The following is a 21231-nucleotide window of genomic DNA, read 5'->3' on the forward strand; positions in this document are numbered from 1 at the left end:
GCTCTAGCTCTAGCTGGGGAACGGCCCTCCTCTCCACAGGGCTTCACCTGGGCTGACCCTTCATTAATATAATATTCACAGCCGCGGCCCGTCACGCCATGACATTTCATGGGACGTGAGGCCCCTGCCTGCATTCTGACGTTCTATTGACAGTTTTGCCAATATTTCACAAAGGGCTGTAATCTATGACCACAAGGACGGGGTTGGGGGTTGGGGGGTGGGGGGTGGGGAGTTGGAGAACTCTGTAACAAAGGAGCAGTGCTGTCTCTCCGTGGCCTCGCTGGTCAGGCTAAAACATCCCTTTCATGGCCCTAAACTATCAGTTGGAAAAGATATGGCAATGTTTCCATAACGGATCGATGGCAGAGAATATCCAGTATCTATAGCAACATATTCAGTATCTATAGCAACAGGTTTTTTTGTTGTTTTTTTCCCACACAGCTACCTGTATCTAACTAAGACAGAGATACTGCCACACACTTTTTGCATCAGGCCACCTGTTCTAAAACACTTCTAAAAATCTTCACTCGATGGCCATCAATCGTGCTGCACCGCAATCCAAGGTAACTCAAGACACACTCGACCGGAGGAGAGGCTTGAGCAGATGCTATTTGCAAATCATTACTTTGGAGGGTCATGTTGGGAGGGAGGGAGGGAGCGGGGGGAATGGTGTCTCTTATCAACATCTCCACATGGCCTTTGTCAGCTCCAGGTGGTCTTATGGGTGAAACTCCTCAATCCCCTTTTTCCGCTGTTCCGTCCCATCGTCGTCTAAGAGGCAGAGGCAGAGGCAGAGGCAGAGGCAGAGGCAGAGGCAGAGGCAGAGGCAGAGAGGGAGGTCCACGCAGGAGCGATGGCTCGTCATGCCTCTGCAGTGTGTCAACTCGGTGACAGCCCCCCCCCCCCAGTCAGACAGGGAGGGATGGCCTGTAGGCCTGTCAGGCCCCACCACACACACACACCTGTCAGCCCAGGGGGGGAAGGCGGCTGAGGAGGAGGAGGAAGAGGAGGGAGCCACTCACACAGGTTAATACACAATAAAGAGGGGTTTCTATAGAGAGCTGGAGAGACACGAGGCGGAAGGGTGTCAGAGGATATCAGACAGCTGCTGTTTGGCCACCGCAGACACCCTGCACTGGTGGGCACTGTGGGCAGGTCAGTCTGGGATGGGTGACATAGGAGAGATGGAGAAGAGGGGGGGGGGGGGGGGGGGGGGGGGGGAGAGCGAGGGGATGGCACAGCACAGAATTTACGAACACCTGCTGACAGAAGGGAGATGGAGAGGGGAGGAGGGGTGAGAGAGGAGTTCAGAGAGGGGGAGAGAGAGAGAGAGAGAGAGAGAGAAAGAAAGAAAGAGAGATGATGATGACGACCAGTGAGTCATCTGGAAATGATGCAACGGTCTGCAGGAGATGTCCTGGGATCAGACACAGCTATGATCAAAGCCACATCACCATGACATTCCCAGGTTTCATGAAGCCGGGGCATGGTGGGTGGTGGAATGACTGAGTGCATGTGTGTGTGTGTGAGAGAGTATGTGTGTGTGTGTGGGGGGGGGGCGGGGGACGCACGCACACACACGCTCAGGGTAGGCAGAGCCCTGCCATCTACTGTACATAAACAGATTAAACTTCATTAGCGTACACACAGGCGATGTGCTGAATGTTTTGATGGCCATATTAAGGGGTAAACATAATTAAGCGCTCTGTCATCTTCCTGACTCCCCGTCCTTTCAGTCTGTCCTGGCACTTTGAGGTCAGTAATTGAGCATGAGGGAAAGTATGCTCGACAGACACTGCTAATAGGCCATATCCTCACAAACAGACCACTCTGGAGGACATTTGCAATAGAGAACTAAGCTGATATAGAGCTGTAAACAGCCACAAACACACACACACGCACACACACACACACACGCACAGACACACAACCCTCATCTGATTCTTTCTGCTTAGTGTTGCCAGACAAACAGATGATAATTGGCGTGGCGAGCCGGATCGGCAGTTAGTGAGCCAGCTTGCAGAAGTCAAGAAACGGACAGATAGAGAGGGGAAAAGAAACAACTCTGATTGGAGGTTGGAGAAATGTCACGAGCCGATTTTTCAAAGGAGAACTTTTCAGAAGCAATACAATTCAAAACCCCACAAGCATTTCATGTTACGTAGCAACACAAATGTACTCCACACAGCTTGACGTACATTACAGAGCAGCTAAATGAGATATAAAACTAATTTCATGCCCACCTAAATATCAAGCGTGGGCTGGAATTTAAAAAAAAAGAAAGAAAAGGAACTGCACATGGGGAGAGGAATGTAAGCATGATGCAGACATTGAAAACTAAAAAACATATTATCTCTGAGTCGTACAGTGCAGGAGCTAGCCTAAGCACTGCACCTGACTTTGGGGTTGATACCTTGGGGTGTGAAATCAGCGGAGACATGAAGTGTACAAGGCCAGGAGTGAGTGTGAAGCCGAGGCTTGTTCAGGGATGTACAAACAGCACAGCCTCCGGTGCAGCCCTAAGACGTTCAGCTTCCCTGTTAGCCTCCTATGTCATGAATTATTAAAACTCGACCGGTGTTGGAGAGGGAGGCCCCTGTATGTATGCTGCCGGCCAGGGAGGAAGATGGGGGAGGGATGGAGGGGCAAGGGAGGTCGAGAGGGAGGGAGAAGGGGGGGGTGAGAGGCTGCCCTACTCACTTCTGGAAGATCTTGGCTCGTTTGTCGCTGGAGAAGTTCTCCAGCTGCAGGGATTCCTGGGTAAGGAAGGCCACGGCCAGGTGGAAGTAGTTGTTCCAGAGCTGGGAGGAACGAGGGAGAGAGAGAGGGGTGAGAGAGGGGTTGGAATTACAGACAGGCTCAGGTTATATGCTGTACAGTACGAATGCAGACACCTGCAAAGCTCTCTGGTAAAAGTGTTTTTACAAGCTAGTGGGCTGTCTCAGCCACTAAAATAGTTTTGATATGGGGGGCTGTGTTTGGATCCGAGCCCAATAGAAGAAGTGGCTGGTGATTTTGGCACTGGGCCTCCAGAGAGCACTCTCAATCATCAAGACAAAGAGGGAGACTGATTTAAGAGATGGCTGGATGGAGCGGCACCCAGAATAGCTACAGTTTCATAACCATCACAATCCTCCTGATATCCATAAACAATAAGTTAATCTATATTAGACTCTACCTCCCAGGCGTACATTTCCTTATGCAATTACCCACAGGCAAAAAGGCATACATACACAAACACAGCTTAGATTCCGAGATAAATCATTATTCCATTGAGAGGTGGTGGTGATAATCAATTATCCATGTGCCCTTTAGTTGTTGATTAGGATATAGAAAATAATACAATGTACTAGCTAGTTCCAGTTATCAAACACAATAACTTGGTTTAATGAATTCATCCCTTAAAGGCTTTTAAAAGTGGCTAAGACCCTTGAAAAGCTGTTAAATAGTTACCAGAATTAAAATGTTACCATATGCGACAGACTTGAAAAGTAAGCAAAGTGGGAGCCATGCCACCGCCAATAGCAGGTTAAAATATTCTGAAACGGCTTATTAAATTGCAGCCCATTTATACAGTAATTTATGTCTCAACGGTTTTTATGCAAATGTCCTTTAGTGCTCTTTGTGTCCTGAGGGTCCCCCAACCGCTAGTTTGAGCATAAAAAATTGTTCCAAGATGACTCAGCAGGGATCCTTCTAAGTGAGTACCTGAAAATGTCATCCCTACTGTGTCATTTACTATCCCTGTCTCTGTCATATGCTGTCCTTTTCCTGAAAAGGCCTGAGAGTCACGAGGTCACCTGTCAGATGTTCCAGAACGTTTTTTCCCCCCCCATCATATTTTATAATCACCATCACAATGATTGACAGTGTTCGATTTAGAAAGACGTGTAGGAAGTACATGTCCTCGGGTAAGTGAGCAGTTTCCTCTTTGTTTTTCACAGCAAGCCCTTTGCCAGGTTCAGCACTTACCTGGAGCTCAAAGTTGGTTTGATCGAGGAATTTCTTGTTCAACACGGCTGCATACTGATTAATCGCCCGCAGGAAGACTCTGAAAGATAAGAAAAATCTTGTTTGGATCCTGTCTTCCTACTGATGAGATTAGCCATTGCTTAGAATAAGGTGGGCCTATTTACCCTCTGTTGTTTCTAAATAAGAGGGTTTGGGAATCCACTTAGAGGCATTGCTCTGTGTTCCTCATTGAAACCAATAAACTGCCCTCGTTCTTGAATACATACTCAAGCTTTGTGTTCAGAGGACTGTTTGGATTTAACCCTGTGCAAGCATCCTTCACTCTCTCTACTGTGATAAAACCGGTGCTTTGCAACAAAAACCATTAAGTCAATAACAGGTTTTTTTTGTGAGCCGCCATTGAATCAAAACACCCATAAATTTAACAAACCAGCTCATTTATTGGCCTTTCCCTATTGAATTTTACAGCATTGCATTTGAAACCTTTTATTCAATCAACACATTCAAAAAACAAACCAATACATTGCCTTAGTGCAATTGATCACTTAATGGACCAAACTGTGTGTGTGTGATCATAGTTCATGCATTGCGGGAAAATTCTAAAAATAAAGTACCCATTCCTGAGCTTTAATCGGTGGCTAACAGAATCTTTAGTGACCCTCCCATATGGCTTCCTAAGAGATGCGCGACCATCATGGGAGCTGGAATAAGACACAGAAGATAAACTTAATCGTCTTTCTAACACTCAAGCAGCAGGAGAGCATTAGCGGGACCGCAAACGACACTGGTCCACTTAGTCAAATTAGGGGTGAAAGCAGTGAAACCACTTGCCTCCTAAACCATTACTACTGTACACTCAGCAGACACTTTATTAGGAACACTATACTAATACTGGGTAGGGCCTCCCTTTGCTCTCAAAACAGCCTAAATTCTTCGTGGCCTTGATTCCACAAGATGTTGGAAACATTCCTTTGAGATTCTGGTCCATGATGATATGATTGCATGTCGCAATTCCTGCAGATTTTTCAGGTGCACTTTCAAGCTGTGAATCTCCCTTTCTACTACATCCCAAAGGTGTTCTATTGGATTCAGATCCGTTGACTGGGAAGGCCACTGAAGAACACTGAACTCATTGTCATGTTCATAAAACCAGTTTGAGACGACTTTTACTTTGTGACATTGTACATTATCATGCTGGAAGCAGCCATTAAAAGATGGGTAAATTGTGGCCATGAAGGGATGCACATGGTCAGCAACAATACTCAAATAGGCTGTGACATTCAAGCGATGATTGATTGGTATTAACGGGCCCAAAGTGTGCCAAGAAAACATTCCCCACACCATTACACCACCACCACCATGAGAAGGTATACAGGTGTTTCTAATAAAGTGCTCAGTGAGTGTATGTTCCTCTCCTATACTTCACAGTGTACAGCAGGCCTGTGAAAACAGCTCATGTTGAAGGACTGGAGTGGATAAATACTGTGCTGTGTCAGTGGCTTTGCTCCCATTGTTGATGCAGCAGCATCAACGTTGGATAAATGTGGTCTAAACACTAAAACTAGTCAAAATGTGCTGGCGGTAAATTATCTGGATTGAGTGGCAATCGTCACGTGGCAACGCAAAGGCAACGAGAAGAGTCAATAACTAATCCAACACGTTGAAGGAAATGATGATGAAAAGAATATTCCTTCAGGCTTGATTTGATTGCACAATGGCTGTTTCTTTCTGCTACTGTAAGCCTACGTCAATCTTTCTGATTTACTCGGTGGGCGTTTCTTCTGCTGATGGCTGGGAGAAAACTGATGGGAGTTGACTGTGTACAGGGCGTAGAGAATCTCTGCAAAGGTCACGTCTCTGAGAAAGATAAACTACTGTAGCTCTTCATTCTACCTAAAGCACAAATGCCAGAGCAAGACAAGTGCTCATGGTTGATATAGAAAACGGGGTCCTCCGTAAAAAAAAAAAGAAAAATGTCTCTCCTACAAAAATGGAGAGTTAACTTTCAGTTCCCCATGTTTAGCACTTCCGCTCTGTATCAACATCTGCATCTGTTAGTATTCTCAGCAGAATCCTTTTTGTTTAATCATGACTTTGACTGGTTTGCTGATCCGTGAAATTCAGAGAAATTTTCGAGCATCAGCATAGTCCAGCGTAGTGGTTTTTTTTTCTCCCTAAACCATGTTATACAGCAAGGAGTACTAACTGGATTGTTCTTGCAGAGAGTGTTGCTTAATAACATGTGACCACATTAGACTGGAGGTCGGGCACATGCAATGGGAGGACATGCAATGGAGGGAAGCAAAATAGAGGGAATAAGAACCCATTGTCAGCATCACATACAGCAAATCAGTACACAGTGTCATCTTGAATGACTATCACATTCTTCACCAAGTACAGTACTTGGAAAAGGTCAAATGAGAAAATGTGATCCACAACTGCTCTCATTTCCTTCTGCAACTCAGTGCTTCTGTAACCGCTCATTGAATAATGGCTGCCACCAGGTCCGGTTAGAAAGGTTAAGTAATCCATTCAGATAATCCTTCAGACAACAAGGTTATTTCTTCTCAGAGATTTTCACAGTTAAAGTGTGCTTCACAGGTATGGTAAATGGGTACATTTGTAAAAAAAAAAAAAAAAGAAAAAAACATCCTAAACCACACCTGTACTGAATAACCAAACTGAGTCTCTGTCTGAAGCCGGGCCTCTCCAGAGTAAAAGGCTCAGCCAGGCTGAGAGATATATAAATGGCCAATGTACCTCCACACAGACAATGTCTGACCTTGTGGAGACCCGTCTACTTTACCTGCTCTTTGACGAGCCTGGAATTCGGTTTAAAACTTCCAATTTGGCAGACAGAGAACACAAGGGCTCGCAACACCTTTCAAAAGATGTGATGAGTAGATCTTAATGAGAAGACTGGCGGATGGGGTAATCCACTCTGATGTTATGGAATGAAATGCTAATAACTTAAGTGGCGTGAAGCTTTTAGAGGGTAAATGTGATTGCCACTTACAGTGTCCGTGGTTCTCCACTCCAGCATCTAACTTCGTTTGCAGGCTCGAGGCAGCAGGACACTGCTTCAGGAGTGTCTTCAGCTCAGGGAAAATACTGGCCAAGTGTCAATTGTTTCTCTCCTCAAATGTTCTGTATCATCTCTCAGAAGCTTGTTTACATTTCCCTTTATTTACAATCAGCCACATTATTTTCTTCCCAGTGAGGCTCACGGTAATTCTTTTATCCCAGCCTAAATAGCTGTTCAGCATTCAATGAATGTGTGACTCACAGCCGTGGTAGTCACCACTGCTGACAAATGGAGACACGTGACAGACTGAGATACAGTACTGTATATCAACACAAGGTGAAACAAGGACAACTGCTCTTCCAGTGAAGTGGCTCAGATCAGCGATCATAAATGTGTGATAAAGAGACATTAAGATGTAATTGGCCATGGCAGGTGAGCAGACCGTCTCGTACCCGGTCCCGAGTGATGGATTCACCAATGAAGCACCCATCTGATCAACCCTGACACGGAGTAGGTCTCAAAGCACCACCCTCCTCCCCGTTACTGCAGATGTCAGCCATTCCTCCACACGTCCACCAGGCCTGTCTCCTCTGTGATTCAGCAGCTTCTCACGAGCCCCTCCCTGTCACCTCACCCTCCTGTAACATCTCATTTAACAGCAGAGTCTGGGGGCTAACAGGGGGCTCCCTCCCTATTCCCCCCACCAGCATCCGACCTTGGGAAGGAAAACCACCACCACTGACTACGGCAACGTGGACGACTCCGGGCATCTTAAACCAATGCAATATTCATGTCCAACATTCATCTCCCTGGTTGACTGGTGCGATCCGGGGCCACGTGCGCTACATATCCCCGCAGTCACCTTAGTCATTAGCCATGGTTAACTGTTACTGCGCACCTTTAGATAACCCATTAGAAGTCCATTTTTCTAGCCTTCTCTCGCGCGCCGGAGCATTAAGAGAGCCCCGAACCCTCCCTCCTAGCACTCCAGCAGCCCATTACTAAACCCCAGCCTCCCAAAGCTTGGGCTCCCCCTCTGCACACAGTGTACACCTCACTCAATTTTCTGCAGCTGTGAGCATGCCAATATAGATGATACGCTTAACGCCCTGGGCTAATGGTAAAGTGTGTTTCTATCCACTGCACCTGTCCACAGAGAAATATTACTGCTCTATATCGCATGTCTACCTGGATGCCCACAGAACCCTGTGGCTGCCCCCTGAGCACAAACGACTCTATTGGCCTCTATACAATACTCAGCCATTGTAATAACGCTGTATTGGTGAATCAGGCTAATTCAGGTAGAAAACATCCAGCGTGATACATTTCAAACATACATGTCGTGTGGCTTTCACACTACTGAGCGTATGACTCAGCAGAGGGGGCTATTATGGGTTTGATTTGATTTCAAACCCATGTTCGTCAGTGTTCTCTACATGCTTGTGTACTGTCGTCTCTACTCATAACTCACACATGGCTGATTTGAAGTTAGACAGAGTCAGTTGCATCTAAGAGACACAGGGGCATTGCGAGTACAACCAGCCAGGCTTCCAGTAAAGCTCTTTAATGTGCTCGGGTGTTACAGGATTCTGTCCACACTGCCACTGTAAACCGCCCATCTTAAGAGTATTTAAACCCTGCCTACAGCCTGCCTCAGCTTAGCTTAGCTCAGCTCCGACACATAATGGGCTTTTCCAGACAGACAGGCCAGTTCCTTTGTGAGCACATCCTGCCATTAATTAAAGTGAAAACATTAATGAGGAGATGAAAATAGAATAGAATATACTCCTCTTCTAACTCCCTCTCTATCTCACTGTGAACTCAAGATTCCCACCACACTCAAGGCAATTGCAATGGGATTAAGGCACTCTGCTAATTTCCTGAACTGCAGTAGAAAGATGAATAATAATAATTATGAAAACATATGAAAATGCAGAGAGAGCGGTTACATCTGTATACCTGGGATAATTGGAGTAATATGGTGGCTTAAGTGAAAATGAAGACATAATACATTTTCAAATGCATGTTTATCCAACAAAGGCACTTCATCATAATAATGTCCCTTATACAACAAATGACCCTAATGAATTCCAAGGAAAGACTTAGATGCAGGGCCTTGCAAAGACTAATGATGCAAGAGCATTTGAGTAAAGGATGTATCTGGCTTCATTGCTCTCTCAAGCTTGCATTATTAACTAAAGCAAATGCCAAGGGGGAGATGCTCGACTGCCTCCCTACATCTGTGACGGGATCCCATTATGATGCAGGGGGAAATAAAGACATTGAAAACACAGGGAAAGGATATTGAGAAGACACTGCGTTACAACTTCATTACAACACTAAATGTTAATTACTGTAAGATTCTATAGGCTAAATGTAAAAGGGGGCAAATTCCTCCCTATCGACGTCAGCGTTTGTTTTTTTCTCCATGAACCAGCATGTCTTACATTTTCAGAAATCCCCCCCCCCCCCCCAAAGGAATTCCTTTAACAACTTGTTATGTTCGACTTTATTTTTTGCTATAGTTCAGTGGGAATTAGGGTAACACTGATCATCCTCTGAAACTTAAGGCTTTCTAAGCTTCTGCAAGCAGAGAAAAACAAATATTCTCTAAATACGTACATGCAACTTTTTACTAGGTACAGAAAATACCCCAACTCTTATAAATGTGTGACAATGAGATACATTCCAAAAGTAACAGGCATCATTATGATAAATATGCTCCATCAAATTGTCTGTCAGAATAATCACCCCATTATTGCAGATTGATGGGATACGCTACTTGTACGCATTTCCCTCGGCCACACCACAGAATACAGAGGATTTTGTTTTTGTACCCCTCTGCATATTTTTCTAGACTAAACTTCCAACAATCCCTGCACAAACTTCTCCTCGGATAATCCTCACACAGGCATCTAGCATATATGCTAATGACAAGTTATCAGCCCATCGTACTTGCTAATTGAGTTCAGAGAGCAGCCCTGATAATGATCAGGATCTATTTGCATGCTAGCACGAATAGCTGGCGTATATAGTCTGTGCTCAAAGATAAGGCAAGGTCAAAAACCTTCATTACCCAGACCAATTAATTAAATTAGATTACGTTTTATTCCATGTGTCTGATCTGACGGGAGGGTTGATTTATTCTCATCATGTTTGTTTCCAAATCCTTTCCTATCTCAACTCCCTCTACTGTTCTCCTCTACCGTCCTATATGCTACCTAGCTAGCCCACATCCTGGATATGGCCTATCCTAACCAAACAACCAAAGACCACGAATCGATCAAAGCCCAACTCTCACAACTGATTGAGAATCAGGCCAAAGCCTCTTTAAAGGAAGCCGGTTCACTCCGCCGCCGTCGTGGTGACGCCTCTCTGGGTGCTTATGTTAAATAGAGACCGGCCGTTAGACAGGCCGTCTGCTGGAGGGCAGGTCAAAACTCTTCCTTTCGGTTTGTCATATCACTGAAGTGTGTTGAAATACAATGCCCTGTGGAAGTAATGGAGCAGTGAAGCATTCTGTATCTAGTCTTACACATGCATTGCTAGGGAAACGGCGTGAGAAAAACGCAAACCTACTGTAGCAACGACAACTGTCAGTAATAACTTTGTGGTAATTGGTCAGAAATGTATCCGCACATGGGACTGGTGCCATCCTCCCAGTCTCTTGCAAAACCAATAGTAAATCAAGAGTGGCATATCTCTGGTATATACAGTCTCTGATCAGGCTAAGTCTTTGATGCCACGTTCGGACGTTGTGGACAGATTCTGTACAGATCAGACTGTGTAATTGGTCTCAGAAGGATTGGGGCTAGAGGACTCCATTACCAACCACTGCATTCCAGGACTCCCAGCTAAGTTCAAACATCTCCCATCATCGGGGTTGAGTTAATTAAAGACCTTCTCTCTAAGGACACGTTCCATTTACACGGAAAGAAGGAAGGAGGGACGGAGCGAAGGAAGGAAGGAAGGAAGGACTGATATGATATGATGAGTTTCATCCTCATCCAACTTTAGGGATCTGGAGGGAAATGCATCAACGCTGATTGGGTAAAGGGTCGTGGGGTAATCCCCATTTCATCCTTTGTTGCCTAACAAAGTCATTGAGAGACGAAGATGAACACTCTATTCCCTGAGGTGTGGCTGGTGAACTTTCCGGAAGGTTGTTGTAGAGGTAGGTAATGTCCCGGTGAGAGGACGGCAGGGGACAGGTGAGGGCCGGTAATGGGATCAGCGCCAGCAGGACAGTCGATGGAGAGGGTGGAGAGTGTGTCTGATTTAAGGCTGACCCTGCAGCTCAGTGGGAACTGGTGCATTATGCTACACGCTGTGTTGTGTTGTGTTGCAATCCACTTGTCGTGGGACTTGGCAGCAGTAGACCGTGGTGACGCCAGCCTGAGGATCTGACACAACCCACATCTGAGCTGCTGGGGGGGGGGAGAGAATGCACACTACACCAAAGGCTTTTCTGATCCATGCTGAAAGTTAGGTAACAAAAGGTATACAGATTATTAATGAGTAGATGCAAGCTGCTCATTAGTTACCCACTAAAGCTTAGGCTACTCATATTGTCAGTTTTGTGTTCTGTTTTACTTGTGATGGCGCTTCACATTTAACTGCTGGTTGTTATTTTTTTTTACAGTAGGCTAGTACAGCTCCACCAATTATGTCTGTCAATATGTCATATTCACTATTTAAGCTCTTTAAAATCCAATATGTGGTATTCTAATGATTCTTAAGTCCTGACTAAACACAACCAGTGCGCTATTTTTTGCATGGTATTGATCCAATTCAATGATTAGACTGTTACACTAACGTCAACAAATGGACATCTCTAGACCTCACTCTGGGTACTTTAGTAATGGCGGCCCGGGGCTTCTAGTGTTAACACCTCTTTCCTCCCGCGGTTCTTTTGGCAATGCCTTTCCCATTTCCTATTACGTGCTGTAATAGGTTTAAATCGGTCTATCACAAAGATAGAAGTTACAACATGATCACTGGATTAGGATAATCTGGGCAGCAGATGTTCTGTATTAGTGACGGTTTCCTTGCGTCAGTACACTGCAGCATCCTGTGTGGTGCTTTAGTCAATGTCGACCCCGCTGAGCAGCCCACCACGTGCTGTACATACATTACCAGCAGAAATTAAAAGCGTATCATCACACGCGCATAGATGAAAGATGGCGGCTGGGTTGACGGACCTTTAATCTGGAGATGTAATTAATTGGCTGATCAAAGTAAGGGAGGGTTGCTCACACATTTTGTTGATTACCATGACAAGGCATGTCACTTATCACAATCGTGGGGGGGAGAATAACCATAGCCCTGTGGTGTAGCCTAGCTCTCCAGCTTACAGTATGTCCTGTATACATGACTTTGATAAAGCGTCAAAAGGGATCTTGTCACGCCTTGGGGGGCACCATCCACATGCCATCTCACAGGGTGGGATCATAGGCGTCAGAGCACACACACGAAGTGACACACACACACACAGCATCCCTGGTGGTGAGGCTGGCATTTACGTTTCAGCTGTTTCGAGCCTTGCACGGTGTAGTCCTGAGAGAAGCTTATTAGCTTATTTTTCCGCACTGACAGACTGGTGTTTTTGCCAGCATGTAGCGAGACACACACGCACACACACACACACACACACACACACACACACACACACACACACACACACACACACACACCTGGAGAAACACAGCATGATCCTGCAGCGGAGGGTGTAATGCTATATCACTAATCACGGCTCTCTGATGAGAGTCCCTCCCCAGGTTCTCCCCAAAGCTCCGTCTTAATCTTGTTACTGTCGAATTAAACAATCAAATTCCAGCGTGATGTAGAGACGCCAAGCAGGCAGACACAGGAGAGAGAGCTGACGACTACTGTCACCACATTAGTGAAGCAGCCACGCAGGGACCAGTGGAAAAAGGTCAGGCTCCTCTCCGGCTCTCAGCTCAGCTCAGAAGACCGCAGAGCCGAGCGGAGGGCACGGCGTGTGGAGAGAGGTAGCCACGCATACCATATATTAATTACCTCATACAGAGCACTCAATGCATGAAATGGAGCCGCTGCTACCTTCGTAAAAAGGAGATGTCTGAATAAGGTTTCTTTCTCGAATGTGGAAAGCACCTGAGCCTCTCTTCCCAGGAGACAGCAGCTCCAGGCGTATGGTGTCGTGTGCGGGTCACTGCAGGCCACTGCTTCATTGACAGTCCTTTCACACCCCTACCGTGGTCCAGTCCTCGCTCCTATCTCAAGAGATCTGGCCAGTCCAGGTGCTGTAGCATTCGTCGTTAGTCTTTCGACCAGCTTTCGTAACACGCTTAATGAGTCAGTGTGGGATTGATGGCGCAGGTCAGAGAGTTAAAGAGCCGTTTCTTCAGCGGGCCTTGCTTTCATCTCTTCATCTGCCAAGCCTCTTTGAGAGCTTCCCATTCATCTCCAACACACTATTCTTACCTTTAATTAACTGCTTCACAAAGACTCAGGAGGTTCATTATAACTTGCCAGCACATTTTTTTTTTTGGGGGTGTGTGTGTGGGGGGGGGGGGGGGGGGGGGTCATTTAATATCAGCTCTAATTTGAAGGTGGTCATGTGGCTCAGTTATGAAGGCTGTAGGCGGATGGTTATTAATGCAGACTCTGTGGTTTAAAGTACAATACAATTTAACATTAACATTATATAAATAATGCATTACCACATTTCAAACAAAAGACAGTTCTTGAATTTCATATGAGAGGAGCTGCTAATCTTCTAAGCTGTTCGTTTGATGGAGGTGTGCAGGTTTTTTCCTCACAAAGAATGGATTACTGACAAAGAATTCCAATAAGAGTTCCACCAGGCTGATGTTAAACACACTGTACTGTTGTATCTCTGTTACAGCAACCCTATACCTCACACTGTTTCTATTCAACCATTTTTACTCAACCATCTTGGATTACATTGTGTTACCTAATGTAATCCAAAATGGTTGACCTCCACCACTCTACTGTTAGGAACAAAATGGATGACAGGGCATATTAATACCAGAAATGTGACTATGCATTTAGTGCCTCATAGTTTAAGGTGTGTAAAAAAAACATCCTGACAGCTAATTGATTACATAATGATGACACGTAGCATGCCATAACTCAGAACTCAAGTTGTTCAGCATAAAGCTGGGAGGAACACATTTGGCGGACTTAGTCAGTGATTATCAAGAAACCGCCAGCTGTTGTCTGATAAATGTGGTGGGAAGCTTTTCATCCCTGGGAGAAAACAGACAATAAATTGAGAGTGCTTAAGCAAATGTCATCTTCTGCTAATTCAGTTAGCATTGGCCTCACAAAATCAAAATCTATTTTTTGTAAAGGTCAATTTGAGCCAAAACTAACTAAATAAATAAATAAATACAAAGGTGAAAGCTAACAGAGGTACAAGAATGACCTGATATGAGGTATTTTCCCTCAGCCTTGATAAATACACACAACATGATTGGCATTAAACATTCGTAGGCACCTCTTTACAGAGGACTACAAAGACCAACAATCCCCATCTGTTCCTGTTTGTCTAGCATCAGATACAGCATGGCTATGTTGACATCAACGTCACCGAGGCCCTGAAGGTAGCCTCAACTGAATGCAAATAAGACGAGAGTTAGGAGAACATCTGTCTTAGTAAATTAACCCTTTAGTCACACAAGTCTCTTAACATTGTTGGCCCTATACCTGTGTAGTAACTCTGTAATGACCAAAGCAACAGTATTAAGGTGCAGCCTCAAAACAAGTGTTGTGTTGTACTGTATCTCTCAAAGGACAACACAGTCAGTGGCCGCACTGATCTGCTAATGACCCCTATGAGTAGCACAAACATGACTCACTCACAGCGGCTCACTGTCATGTGACTCACATCTACATAAACATCCGCAGCCCTGAGCCGTCACTGCCTATTATGTTGTGTTAGCAGGGCAAGTGGCCCTCCAGTGCAGGTAACAGTTAACAGCCTGTCCTGACACGGACACTGCTGTCCCTGAGGCAATTAGGCTGCAGACATCCGTTAAGGCCTGGAGGAAGGGGTGGGAGAGGTACACCGTACGCGTGGCTAAGGATGCTCATCTCATTAGCGGTCCTATCACGAAGCCTTTGCCGTGGCACCGCCGACACATGAAAGAGCCCCTCCGGTGGCCCCCCGTGGGTGGCACGCTGCTCTGGCCAGTCCAACGACAATGATGGAGCAGTGACGGAAGTGAAGGTTATTTACATGCAAAGCAGCACTTTGAAGGGACTCTTTGAGTCATGTGATTAATTTGACGCTAACGATGCAGGAGAAATTGGTTCGTCTCCGACACTCGGCGAGGGCAGGCCTTGAAGAAGCACTTCCAGACGCCCACAGACTTTCGTCAGCCATCAACACCACCTTCCAGCTTCACAGCTACGGTTCAGAGCTACAGGTTAACAAAGCCTGAACTATTTCCCTTTTTTTTTTAATTTATTTTTTTTATATATTTTTTTTTATTTCAACATTTCCTAATAGGCTTTTCCCAACAGAAGGATAGAAATAAAAGCATTGAGCAGCCATTTGAAGGAGAGCCTATCTTTAGAATCAAGAGAGTCTGGGGGCACAGCGGTGGTAGCGTCCTAGCTGCTGCTATCGCCACAGAGCCAGGTCACCTTTAGATCAGCGGGAAGGCCAGAGCCAACTCAACTCAATCAAGTCTCCACGCAGCGCTCGCTCTCTCTCACATCCCTGATCAAAGACTACATAGAGGCAGAGCACGACATGGGCTCCCCGCCTTCCCACGCTGTACGCCCCTCCATTATTAATGGGAAGTTACATACAAATGGAAACGTCTGGCTAAAGCACCTCTCATACAATGAATGGTTGTGTCACCTTGGATACAGAGGGTAGGGGAGGGGGGAGGGGGAAAGAAACCCATTAAACACACCGCAGGACAGGAACAAATGGAGGAGTTTTACTAATTTGTCAGCTAGCCGACAAAGGCATTATTCCAAAAGAAAAAAAAAAAAAAAGCTAAGGCATTGGACACAAAAAGATGAGTCAGACAGAGTTTGACAGACTTGTTTTTCATGGAGTGAAACCACAACTTAACAGACTGCAGAGTGACTGACCACCAGCATACTGAGCAGATATCTCTGTCACGAAGCAAAGCCAACAAACATGAGCCTCTGTAGGCATAGAGAGATGCTGTTGTGCTGCTGGGGGATGACAGTGGTGAGGTGCATGAATTACAGTATACCAGCCCAAGGGCACATTAAACCTGATACTGTACCTCAATACTTTTCTATTAGGGTGTAAAACCAAACTCTAACTATTTATCACTCTGCCCAATGAGCTGAAGCCAGTGTGTAACATTTGTACAAGACAACATGGTCAACATTGACTGTTAAATCGTTAAAGGGAAACAGACCATTAAGCGGAAACATCTGCCACTGTGGTGTTCTCAAACTAAAACCTCCAGATCAGAAGGACAAGCTTAATCAAATCCAATGAACATGCACATCTCTTGTGTGTGTGTGCGTGTGTGTGTGTGTGTGTGTGTGTGTGTGTGTGTGAGTGAGTGAGTGTGTGAGTGCGTGTGCATGTGTGCTTGTGCGTGTGTGTGTGTGTGTGTGCGTGTGTGTGTGTGTGTGTGTGTGTGTGGGATCATAATGAATATATGGGGCTGGATCGGCCGCCTGGGAGAGCTGGGGGTGGTGGCCGCCCCGACGATTGTTTTCATTCCCTAACATGCATTAACAGTGGGGCTCAGTCTCCAGCAGAACAGATGGGATTTCCACACCTGCAGGGCACACTGGGCTTTCATCACAAAGCCGTGCTAGATAGCCGCTGTGCGGCCTTTTGCATTCTGACACAGGTGGTTGACGATGTTTATGGGACGGCTGCACGAATTGCAATACGAGACCCAGGCAGAGCCAGGCTTGTAGCAATCATGAACAACTTGATGACAGCTGCAGAGAAGTCATACAGATATTCCAGGGCCATTCCTACCAAGATATTCATGCCCCTGATGATGTTGGAATGGACTTAGGTGTGGGTGGGTGAGTGGGGGGGGGGGGCGAACTATTCTTTCAAGAAAGGTTTACTGCAATAAACTTTGCACCTGCTGTAACGCCTGCCATTCGTTGTGCATCTGTTGGACGAGTTATAAATACAGGCAGAGCAGAGGGTTGAGAGCAAATACATCCTGACATATTCAATGTGCGAAGGCACATGACTTGTTCACCATGACTAAGATTTTGATGATAGAGAAGGACAAACTTGGTTACAGTGTTGGTTGATTCCACATTTAGTTTTAAAGGTGGAGTCAAACAACTAAGCGTTGAAACTGTTTTCTAGTTCCTTCTCTTGACACACAACAACAGATTCTAGTCTACATTAAAACCTTGACTTTGATTCTAACTCCGCCTCAGAACCGCACTTAATCCCAGTTTTGTTTTGTTTTTCCCGAACACACATATTGGGAGAGAGTTGGTGAGAGGGGGGCCCATTAATAAAACACAAGACAACAGCAGCAACTAACTCTGGAGATTAGCAAATGGTAAAAAAAAACAGGTCATCGATAATTCATGTTATTGTTTGCGGCTGCTCTGTTCTTCTGATTGCCGCTGCTCTACGGAGGCCTTGTGCCAATAATAATGCATGCAGAGAAAAAAAAACATTAGAAAATGTCCTTGCCCACTTCTGACTGCCGTTCCTTAGCAACAACAGCGGAGGGAGATCAAAGCAGAATGGCAGCGTGTGTAGAAAAAGGGGGAGCGGGCGGGCGGTCGCCCTGTACTGTACTTACTTATTCTGCATCATGTTCATTATCACCCAGTCACCGGGGTAGACGTTCTTCCCAATAAGGTCCTTGAACATGATGAATGTTTCCATTAGGAAATCCTAAAAGAGAGAGAGAGGAAGCATCGGAAATCAAGACTGTTATTCTCCCACCTGCAAGATAAGGCCAATCTGGAATGAACTGTGAGATGGGCTTATGGCCCAGAGGAGAAACAGGTTTTAGATTGGATTTGAAGGTTTAAGATGAAATACTCACAATGGACTGATGATCCTAAGATTAGACGTCAACCGTGAAAGCATGCTATACAATGTGATTACAACCATCTTATTGTTACATAAGAGATCATATGCATTAAACACATCAAGATGTATGCATAGTTATCAGAGTCATTATGCAATCATCAGCTAATTGAGAAGACGAGTCTGGTTCTCACTGTGCATGTGACAGTAAGTTTAGAGGAACTGTTCTCTACACATAGTAGCCTTGATGCTATAGTTGTTTGGGACGACTTCAAAAGACCCCCAAAGTTCTTTGGGCGGCAGCCAGTTCTGAAATGTCGCCACGGCCCATGCCAACTTCACTAATCATAAATCTCTGGAAAAAGGGCCGTCTTCATCACAGTGATTGCTTGCCATAGCCCAGGAATGATGCAGGCTCTCGGAGACAAGCACCGTATACATGCTGATAAACAAGATGGCAGAGAGTTGTTTTATTCTCCTCTCAGGAAACTCATCGCTCCCTAAATCCCATTAGTTGTGCCGTGCAAAAACGGCAAAACCCCTTGAATACGGCTGTGCAAACCGAACATGGTATCACGGGCATGGGACACTTACATGTATACGTTGATGTCGATTATGCGTTGATTATGTCAGGGATTCATTCTTTTGGGACCACAGTACCTAAACATTTTAGGAAGCTTTTCCTGATCTGTACGAGTGTACATCCAGATTCATTTTGTAGAACAAATATGTACAGATGCTAACCGTCATCGGTTTAGGCAAAAGCAAACTGATGGTTTTGCCTACAACTCAGGGGAGAGCCTAGTGCACTGCATTATGCAAATCTGGCTCTGAATACTCGAAAGATATTGCTCAGAGGCCAGAATTATTCAAAACTGGAATCCATAACATCAATCAGATGTATCCCTCCCTCCACTTGTCCGCCTCAGGGATGGAGTTGGCGCTGTAGCCTGCTAAAGAGCTATCATCAAGGGCACGCCGTACATGGCAGCGCAGGAGGACGTTTTTCAGTTGAATCTAATTGAGATGCAATATCAAGTTACATCAGGATAAAAACAAAGTGAGATGCGTAAAAATTACATCAGTGTCTGACAATCTGAATGAACGGACGACAGATGGCCATGTTTCGTAAAACTGTAATGCGGGGGCGTAAATGTACATATGTGCCGGTATTCACCTAGAAATGGGACACAACATGATGACATGACATATGGTCACAACACATCGATTGGCTGCTTCATTGGCCTAGCCTATCAGGGAAGAGCTGCATCTCACCACCACGTCGGTCCTCATTTTGCCGAAGGTGTTGATCAGGTGTGCGTAGTGGTACTCCTCCATCTGTCTCAGCGTAGCCGTCATGCTGGCCACAAAGCTGCCCTGAACACCAGACAGAGAGAGAGAGAGAGAGAGATGCTTTCAATACACAAGCATAACGAATACATAATGAAATTGGCATCTCAAAAAAAAAGAAAAAAAAATCCAAAAGAAAAATCAATAGCTCAATTCTCGTGTTTGTCTTGAGAAGCTGCTGGAACAGATGGTGGGGAGACGATAAGAAAATGAACTTCATCAACACAATCAGACAGCCAGTCAGTGGAGGAGGGGAGGGGATGGGATGGAAGGGGAGGGGAGGGGAGGGGGGGGGGGCGGTTGGAGCTGAGGCTGAGAGCTGGGGCTGGTGGCTGAGGCTGAGGCTGGGGCTGGGGCTGAGGCTGGGGCTGAGGCTAGAGCTGGGGCTAGAGCTGGGGCTAGGTCTAAGGCTTGTGGCTGAGGCAGGCTTAGCCCCACTGGGCGATAAAGGGGAGATCTGCTCTCATGGGATGACCTCCTGACCCTCCTCCTCAGACCTTCAGGTCCCCAACACACTCTCCACAGGGACTCCCACCACAGGTCCCTCTGCAGGCGTGCCGGGCTGTCATTCACAGTGCTACTCTCTCAGGCTGTTCCGACAGACTAGTACAGACAGGGTGGGGGTTATCACTTGCAGGTGTGATTGTCTAGATGGATGGTTGGCTTGGTTGAGAAGCCTGTGTGATTCGACGCAACAGTGTGATATGACTGATAGCCGTTAAAGTGTCTGGGGGTCGAGATACAGATTGGAAAAAGTGGGAGTGAAAAAAACGTCTCTGGCGACAGCGCGATGTGTTTCCAGAGAAACCATTACAGACACAGAGGCACGATGCAGGAGATAGCATAAGCCTAAGAGAGGGATGAACTGAGCCTCTGCTGATAGTAGTCTAGTCCAGCAAGGGCAGGAATGTACAAGAGAAAGAAGCCTTCTGCAATGTGTGAGATTGGAGGATACCAGTAGAGTGAAGGAGATGGGAAAAGTAGTTCAGAGGGAAACAGAGTGCAATTTCAATGACGCTAACATTGAGACTGTTGATTATACACGCAATTATCGAGAGACTAATTAATGCGAGAACAAACAGGGAAATGGCGAGAGACTGATGGTAAGCCATGAGCAATAGATGAACATCGGGCATGAATGAAGAATCTGAATAATAATGTCAATGAAATGTCTTTATTATCTTTTGATTTTGGTCGGGTGTACTGCAGATGCCTCCTTTACATACCAGATACATCTCTCGTCAAGTTCAAAGACATGTTTTCAATTCTGAGCGATTTTCCAAGACTTTTTCCCACCCAGTTCTTAGAGAATGCATGTACGCTGTTGCTGACACATCACAAATACGCAGAAAGATAAGGAAATTAATTAAAAGTTAAACTGAATCAACACAATATGCATGACAGCACATTCAAATTATAAAAGTCTTGAGTTCTGATAAGCCCTTAGATATACAAACGTTACAGCTGGATGTGTATCCCAATCTCAAATACCACCATCAGTAAATATCCTATCATCAAGAGTTCAGTACAGTTGACCTTTTCCATGGCTCAAAACCTAAAAAGGCAAAAAAGGAAAGTAAATAAAGAATAAATAACAAGGCGAGACAGAACATGCCACAAGGAATATCTGGCGCTTCCTATTTTAGACAACATGTTCACAGGGGACAGGCTATAATTGAGAACTGGGGGATTTAATTGTAACCCTCCTGTAATGAAATAATGACTCAACTGTTCAGTCCTCTGCGGTGTGGTTCGTTCCATACATGGCATTACTTTGCATTGGCGAGCCTCCTATCCTGAAGCAGAAATTAGGCCTGACCCATATAACTAGGCAGAGCAGAAACAATGCTGAGCACGC

The 21231-nt window shown here is 45.5% G+C and overlaps 1 protein-coding gene across 3 annotated transcripts in view; it reads right to left on the reverse strand.

Annotated features, from left to right (window-relative positions):
- The window catches only part of dock1 (dedicator of cytokinesis 1), a 162811-nt gene that overhangs the window by 39944 nt on the left and 101636 nt on the right, over positions 1 to 21231 (reverse strand). For all 3 annotated transcript variants that reach the window (XM_083687166.1, XM_083687165.1, XM_083687164.1), the window contains 4 exons: positions 19299 to 19400; positions 17791 to 17885; positions 3973 to 4051; positions 2701 to 2801 (listed from right to left, as the gene is read on the reverse strand). In XM_083687166.1, the coding sequence (XP_083543292.1) occupies positions 2701 to 2801; positions 3973 to 4051; positions 17791 to 17885; positions 19299 to 19400 (377 nt within the window). The remainder of the gene's footprint in view (positions 1 to 2700; positions 2802 to 3972; positions 4052 to 17790; positions 17886 to 19298; positions 19401 to 21231) is intronic.

This window comes from Argentina silus (assembly GCF_951799395.1).
Source record: "Argentina silus genome assembly, chromosome: 16".
NCBI classification, from domain to species: domain Eukaryota; kingdom Metazoa; phylum Chordata; class Actinopteri; order Argentiniformes; family Argentinidae; genus Argentina; species Argentina silus.